At 36.8% G+C, this 8,561-nt stretch overlaps 1 protein-coding gene across 1 annotated transcript; it reads right to left on the bottom strand.

Moving 5' to 3' along the window:
* Window positions 1-2,408: 2,408 nt before the first annotated feature.
* Window positions 2,409-5,900, bottom strand: LOC145783182 (DNA-directed DNA/RNA polymerase mu-like). The gene has a single exon (XM_082594981.1). It carries the CDS (start codon window positions 5,784-5,786, stop codon window positions 4,299-4,301), a length of 1,488 nt encoding a protein of 495 aa, XP_082451107.1. The 5' UTR covers window positions 5,787-5,900; the 3' UTR covers window positions 2,409-4,298.
* Window positions 5,901-8,561: the final 2,661 nt, after the last annotated feature.

Genomic DNA, 8,561 nt, shown 5'->3' on the forward strand with positions numbered 1-8,561 from the left:
ATGATAGTGACTGCCAGTTAGCTGCTGCTTTTCACCCACAATTCCGACTTTCTTGGCTTTAAAAGGGTGAAGAAATTAAGACGGCTCTACATCCCAAAATTGTTAACCTATTACAGAACCACAGCAATTTCAACATCGACGATGCAGCAAGCAACAGCGACACTGATGTTGACAGGCATGCGACAGATGACTTTTTGCTCTGTTATTTGAAAACACAAAAAAAAGGAAGTTAGTGCCGCAAAAATTTTAAATGAATTTTTCGAACGTAACCCAACAAAGGCAGTTACGTCTGATGCATTCCCCAATGAAGCCATGAGGCGTTTGTTCTTGCGATATAATACCCCTATCCCCTCCAGTGCTGCTGTTGCAAGACTGCTCTCCTTTGGAAAGGATATTTTGGAGCCAAAGCAAGCTGGACTTAGCGATCAACAGTTTGAAATATTGATGTTTCTGAAAGGAAATTGATGTTGTGACTCTTCGTTCATTTTAGATACCGGTACCCGTATAAAAATATTGACACGGTTTATTGCTTATCACGGAGTGTCCTGTGCATGTCGTTTTTTCGATTTTTTATTGTTTTATATTCGGTTGGCGGACGTTTTGGTTTTGGGGTTAGATTATGGATTCTTAAAAGCATTATAGTATGTGGACAGCTAGCACTAGCAGAGTGGTCGCTGTTTTGTAGTTAGGCAACAACTACGAACAAAGTATTATCTTGCCCTTTATCATGTATTTTTCAACTTGTACTTCATGGAAAGAAGAATAGTTGTAGATCAGTACTCATATACATCCATTTTCTTTGAAAAGTAACTAGTTACTTTTTAAAAAACGGTAACTGTAACTAGTTACTTTTTGAGCGAAGTAACTGTAACTCAAGTTACTTTAAAAGTAACTAGTGCCCACCACTGGATATTCAATGAATGCTCATAATTACTTGTTAATTCAACTACCCGTATACTTGCTTTACACCTAGCCAACTGCAAATGTTTTGTCAAAAAAAAAAAACAGCTAACTGGTAACCTTTCAACTGTCCTTTCAAACAAGTAGGCTATTCTTTAAATATGTTCTACATAACACTTGCTAATTGTCTTCTGTAGCTGAGTGTACCAGCTGCACTACAAAACTTTTTGCAATTTTAAAAGGAACCGCATGTTTAACGCGATACCAACTACCGCCCTTCTAGTGTCATGAGAGTAAGGCAATCGCTCTGAGCCTTCGTATCCCCTTGTTTAGATATCCCTGGTTTCACAATGATAGTTTCATATTCTGACCAGCGCGACTCATCCGAATTACCGGCGCCTTTTCGATTGCCGTTCCAGGGTTCTCACCACTCGGCTATGCAGCCGAAATATCCCATTAAACTACGTCATTGAACCTTTCCAAGTAGGCTACCTTTTCTGGTAAGAGATAGAAAGAAACCGTGACATCCTCTCTTTTTGTCCCCCAGCAGGGCATAGGCCTACACCAGAGGCACTGATAAATTTTCCTTCAGTCCGTGTTTTGTGTAAAGCTGTTCAAACAGTGAAGGCACTGCCTTGAAGGTGCCATCAGCATACCAGTGCTTTGAACGGGCAAGGAGTTGCACATTTCTTCAGTGATAAAGAGGACCATGCGGTTATCCGCAGGCTCAGAATCATAGGCCAAAAATGTTACATCAGCAAACGTTTGCTTGTAGTCTACTGGAAGCACAATGTCACAGAGAACGTGGGATTGCATTTTCCTTCAATCGCACTTATGTGACTGTCCTTTTCATGCTCTGCACACTTGGCAGTTTTGCTGCCGTGGCTTGACTGAGTCCAATAGTTTCTGCTGAGACTAGGTAACTTGAGGCATCACGACTGTCTTTTGTTGCAAAACGAATGTTTTCTATGACCTTTGTTGCTTCGACATGACCAGCATGGTTGTGCTCACCTTTGGATCGTACAAATGCTCACATTCCAATAAGTAGTTTCTTGCCCTTGTGCGTTAAGTGCACTATAATCTTTGTAATAAAGCTGGCCACCATACAAAAGTTTTGGCTTTCCTTTTTCGCTGCGCAAAAACTGTAATGCCATTCTAAATCAGGGACTCCACACTATCTGCTGGTCTACAGCACAATTAGCACATCTCTAGCATATAGCCTACCTACCCTAATTAATTGTTCGTAAACAATTGTAACTGTTTTACAAACAATTGTTTGCGAACAATTAGTATTACGGTCAATTCCATGCACGCAGAAATGCTTTACGAAGAATTGTGTTATGAAGAATTAATTTTACGAACAACTGGTTACGAAAAAAACGTCGGACACAGTTTAATTTTATGTTCTGAATCATGATTTTGATTCAGTTTGTCTCATTCTATTTGAATTCAAGTTAGGCGTTATTTGGCTGCAACGTTTTCGATCTGGAGGTTTGCTTTTTCTTTGCAATAAACTCATACTTGTAGAAACCAAGAAATCATTCTCAGATCTAGAGTGCTTGTACTCGGGATGTTGCTGCAACAGTTACAGCTAAGTATGGGCAGATGCTCCAGACTATTCGACGTCCGCTACATGCTCAACACCCAAAATGAAAGATAAGCACGTTTATAACACAAGAGATATGCAAGACAGGAAAATACAAGACCAGTCAAACTAACTTGTTCAAAACACATAAAATGATAGATAAATGTCATCACAAACAATAAGACAATTTTTTAATACGAACTGATTGCAGGCAGTGGCGGATTTAGGAAAAAATTTTAGGGGGCGCCAAAGAAGTATGGAACAACGTCGCCGCAAATGGCTTGGGAAAATTTTTTGCGTTTTTATCAATAAAATTGCCTGTCTATAGTGTCTAAGTCAGGTAGGCTACTAGTCATTCCCACATCACAAATCAACATCACAAGTAACAATCAGTTGTAAAGTTGAGGCAATGCCATAATGCCGCACGTGGCAATTAAAAGCAATAACGAACGTGAAATGATAATTTAGGTATTTTCCACTAAAAGTTTAGGCTACACAACAGTGATTGCTCCAAGTGAATGAAAAGGGGTAACTACCAAAATCCCTTTTAATAAATCACCAACCTAAAGTGCCTGAAGCTCACTGGTGCATAGCCCAAAAAAATGCATTATAAAAAAACATTCAAACGGTGAGGCCTACGTGTACTTTGTACAAGTGAGTGGTACTCAGTTAAGATATTGCGAATAAACAAATAATTCAAATATGAACAAAGCGCTTGCAGCAATAAGAGTCTACTATTTTGTAGAATAAGCGAAATCGGGCCTATGCCCTCAGTAAAAAAAAATATTGTAAACTGACAATGATGCAATTGAGCAAAAGAACAATACGATTAAACTACTCATGCTGATAATATTGCAAAAACGTCTCAATACGTAATTGTAATTTGTAATAACGTATAAAAATGACATTAGATTTCCTCAAACAAGTAATTCGATCACAAACATGTTTTGAATAAAATAGCCTACGTAATAAATTTAGCAGAGATGTGTTCAAGACCAGATCCAGCTTTACTGTCCAAAAGGTTGATGTATGGCATTCCATCCTATCTCTCTGCCTAAAATCTGGATTGCTACCATGCAAGTATAGTATAAAAAGGAAATTTGCATGCAGATATAAAAAAATAAATTGGAATTTTAGGGGGCGCCGCGGCGCCCGGAATGGCCTGTTTCGGTAAGTCCGATTCGGTGAGTTCCCTATTCGGTGAGAGCTTTATTCGGTGATTTTTTTTTAATTATTGTGTACTGCAGCCTAATTATCATTGCCATTATAGGGTTAGGGGGTAAGGGTTACGGGTTAGTGGTTAGGGGATAAGGGTTAGGGGTTGTGGTTAAGGGTTACGGTCTTATTTCAACGTTTAGCGACGTTAAAACGATGTAAAAGCGGCAATGATAATTAGGCTACGGTACCCGATAATTTTCAAAAAAAATCACCGAATAGGGTTCTCACCGAAAAGGCTCTCACCGAATAGTAGCAGACCCCCCGGCGCCATAGGTAAATCCGCCTCTCTGGATGCAGGGGATTTCAACCTGGGGGTAACGAGTCGTTGGTCAGGGGATTGCAAAATGCCAGAAATTTTAGTGTATTTTTTTTCAAATATTTTTTGTAATAAAAAATAAAAACAGTTATTTTAGAATCGACCCTTTCTTGACCTGGGTTGCGGTGCAAAAAAAGTTGAAATCCACTGGACTAATGGGAATGATATCGGAAATGCCTAATTTAACTACTGTCTTAGAAATCAAGATTGGCTGAAACGCAAAAACTAGTGAACACTTTTTGAGAAAAACTGACCCTGTTTATTGACAAATTATTTTTTTTAACAGCACCGTTCACTAGGTAGGCGATATTCCAGACCCAATTGTTGAAAAATTTCTGCTTCTGAAGAAGCTGAAAAATGTTCTTTTGTAACTGAAGAATACATGCCATGACTGGTTAAAACCATTTGTCTCTCAGTTCTTGAAAAACGACGAATTTCACGTTCAAAATGTTTTGTTCCAGTCCAACCCAACAAAGCGAAAGCAAATTGGTCATGCGGAACAACAATTAAATCAACTCTAACAGCCTTCCAATCCTTCAACAATTTTTTTTTAAAAGTATTCAGCCAAGCATATCTAAACCTGAATATGCCAAAACATTTATCGAAATGATCCATTGTAGAGGTTGAATGAACAGAATCAGTTTCTTTTGAACTAACTTGAGACAACATTCTTTTATCAGAATAGATGAAGTGGTCTTTGAGTTGGTCAATTATTAGAGGAAGGACACCGATTTCTTTTTGGTTTTCAGAGTGTGAAATCAATAAATCCACATCATGTCCATTCTGCTTTCCTCTTCGAAAACCTCCAACTAATGTCACAGATAATTTCTGATCAATCTTGGAGCAAGCTTCTTCAACAAGTTTCAATACATATTTGGCTTCTTCGAGTGAAACTGGTGTATTCAGATCTTCATAGTGTTCTAAGCCTAGTTTTTGGTCTTGATTGAAATTTATAGAACTATGTTTCACTTCATCAAGAGTATACAAATTTAGGTCATAAAACCATTTTCTTGCAGTACTTGGCCCTACTCCAAAAATACCACAAAATAACTTCATAGTTTGATAAAACTTGCTGTTGATTATGCATTCAACTTCGTCCGAAACACCTTCAGAAAGCATTTCTATTACAATCTTTCGACAATGTCCAGCTTTTGAAGAGTTAGATGAGCCAAAATAAGGGATATTTTGTAAATCTTCCTCACATTTAATTTCTCTGTTGAAAGACTTTAAACTAGCTGAGCCACGACGAAAAGCAAGAGCACGTGCTGCAGAATTGACATCATTACGAAACAAAGCATGTTGCTCTAATATTTCCAAAGCGTCACAAAATTTTTTGTTGAAATGGGATAATGGTGTACACATCTGGCATGCATATTTAGACACACTTGACAAAGCATCAATGCATATCTTTTTGGAAGGAGAAGGTTCACTATCTAAACCTTGAGATGTAGAAGAATTTAAAGTTTTCTTTAGGTCTTCCACCTTCAATTTACAATTTTCATTAATTTGCAAAACTTTTTTCTCTTTCATGCATTGAATAAACCATGAAATGTCAACTATGGTTTGTGCTTCACTTATTGCAATGCCAGGACCATTCTTCTTCAAAAGAAAACTAATCACTTGTTCTGCTGTGCTTTCTTGTGCTAAAGCAACACTGGCATCTTTAATGTCAGAGCATACTATAAAAATTCCACTTTTTGTTGCTATACTTTTCAAATGTTGAAGTCTAGCTTTATTTATGCGCCTTTCCACAAAATATATTTTCATATTATTGTTGTGCTGTATCAATGTAAAGCCAGGAATGAAGTTTTCACATACGGCAAGTCATAATTTGTGTTAAACTTTATCAGCCCAAGTTAAATTATAAAACGTAAACAATAATGCAAGACTGTTAAAAAAAACACAATTAGTTAGAGTTTGTTGACCTACAACATGAAACAAAAAGAGCTCATGAGATCAATAGTCAGCTGTCATGCCATTGAAAGGTTGTAGCTAACACAGGATGCACATTGTACACCCAACTTGAGTATGGAAAAAAAACCTTTGAAAGATTCTACATTACCCGATAAACTCCAGCTCACACCGGATACTAAAGCTCTCCCGAGCACAGACTAATCCAAAAAAGAAGCTAATCTAAACCAGTGTTTCTGCAACATTTATGGCCCATGACCCTTTTTAGGAATGTTAACAGCCTCCAACTACTAACTTGCAGCTCTCTTTCCAATAGATATATAAATTATCAGAACAATAGCGACAATAACGAAGAATTTCAAACAACTCTTTAATACAGTTGCGCTTAACTGTTATTTTTAAATAACTGTTATTAAACGTTACTTTGAAATCTTATCTGTTAGTTTTAACTGTTGGTGTTGGTATATATACTTTATAACAGTTAACGAACAAAAACCATGAAAGTAGCAGAAGGCTGCAATAAATCTCAGAGAACTTGTTTGCGGCATGGTATGTCATTTTATATTACTTTTTCTTATTCACAACTAGAGATGTAAAAAAACGTTTTTTTTTTGTTTTTAAAAAAAACGAGCTCGTTTTTTTTGTTTTTTATCGTTTTTTTTTTGTTTTTTATTCGTTTTTTTTGTTTTTTTTTTACCTATTTTGACATTAAATGTCACAATATGCAGCAATTAGGGTAAACTCATTGCAATAGCGTCTCTTTCAACAAAGAAACAGTCTCATAACTCGTATAACTTACTTTAAATGAGACTATATGTCTGGTATAGGCCTATTTTTTCATTGCAATTTTGTAGATCCCAAGTCTCGACACACGAGCCATAAAGATTTCTCACTGTCTCAAATAGCAGTAACAGTGTCCTATGGTTGGCCCATCTCAAGTATTGTCTGTAATTTGGTCGAGCCAGTTGTTAAATGCAGTACCACACTCGTGTACAGTTTTGAAGCCACCTGGGATTTTGGTTAATGGGCATGTTAGGACCAGGTGGTCAGTGTCCTGTTTTTCTACTTAACAAAGGCACTTTTGACCAGCACTCCACACCTTTTCCAGTACAACGTCAAGAGGTTGTTCCAGTTGATGTGCATTTGGTGCCAACTTGATGAAAATCACACAAACGGTTCTCGAGTTATAAGTGAAGTAACCTTGGCCACTAGGTGGCTTCATAGATAAGGAGCAATAGAGAAATGGCAATATCTCAAGAACCGCTCAACATATTTGGATAATATTTAGCTCTACCCCATGTTTTCTGGGGTGGGCTATTTGTTTATGAACATTAAAACAAGTTTTGGCAACTATTTTTTCAGATAAAAAGAAATTAACCTCTTGTCGTTATGCACCAATAAAACCATGATGCGTAACTTTAAAAAAAAATTGTTTTTTAATTGGGTAGAGGAAAATTTGATGAAAAGTTTGGCAAAAGCAGTGTAGTGCTAAAGCCCCAACTTTTAGCCCAAATCACATTTAAATGTAGTGAAAGATGGAAAAATTTTGATGTTTTTTATTTTCCCTGAAGAGGTTCAATACTCCATTGTGATGTCATAGTCATGTTTGTTTTCCTTAATCACACCATTGTGCTGTCATAGACATTTTTAAAAGAAGTATGGTTGCACTTATCTATCCAAATTGAACTACTGTAGTTTTCAGGACTTTGAGACTTTAGCACTTTTCTGTTTTTGCCAAACTTTTCATCAATCTTTTCTCTACCTAATAAAAAAAAAAAAAATTAAAGTTACGCATCATGGTTTTATTGGTGCGTAACGACAAGAGGTCAATTCTCACTCCTTTCTACCCCAGCGTAGTTCCCAAATAAAATAAGTTTTCATCTTTGATGTTTGTTTTGTATCTTTATCCTGCATTGCGGTAGCCTAATATGGGTAAAACTTTATTCTTGTCAGGAAAAGTATTATGAAGCATTTATTCACTATGTGAACACTGCGAGCAGTGCTGAAAAACTCCACTTTAAAGGGAAACTTTCTTCATTCATGGTTGGTAGTTACTAGCAATAGTTAACATGGGTGGTGGGCATTTGAAAGGAACATTAACCTAAACCTTTTCTGACAAATGCACTGACTTTTGACAGCTAAAAATATCAGTGATAAGATCTCTTGCATTATGTCACAAATGATCTGCAGGAAGCATCAATGACAAAGTGTCTAAGACCTTACAACACACGAAAAGAATACTTCTGTTTCAACATTTATAAAGCATATTCATCGTTGTTAAGCTATCAGTTAAAAAAAACATGTTTAAACAAGCTATTGGCAATAGCTTGCATTAGTAAATTACCACAAACAAGGTAATGTGTGTTCTGAATACTGCCATCTTGTTTTTGCCAAAATTTCGTCAACCCATTGAGTGTGTACAAGAATAACCAGTAGGCCTACCGGTACACTAACATCGTAGGCTACCTTCCATAAAGGGCACTTCCATAAAAGGAAAAAGAAATTAACTCATCTACATTATGTCATGTATCAAATTGCATGAATTCAATGTTTGTTAGGTCTACTGCCACAAACATGCCTGAGAATGAAAAAGAAAGTGAAACAACGTAGGCTATAGGGCTATGCAAAAAA

This window comes from Aplidium turbinatum, chromosome 14, assembly GCF_918807975.1.
Source record: "Aplidium turbinatum chromosome 14, kaAplTurb1.1, whole genome shotgun sequence".
Lineage (NCBI taxonomy): Eukaryota > Metazoa > Chordata > Ascidiacea > Aplousobranchia > Polyclinidae > Aplidium > Aplidium turbinatum.

Excerpts from the sequence above, each read along its gene's own strand:
- LOC145783182 (XM_082594981.1), bottom strand. The coding sequence starts at position 5,786 with ATGAAAATATATTTTGTGGAAAGGCGCATAAATAAAGCTAGACTTCAA.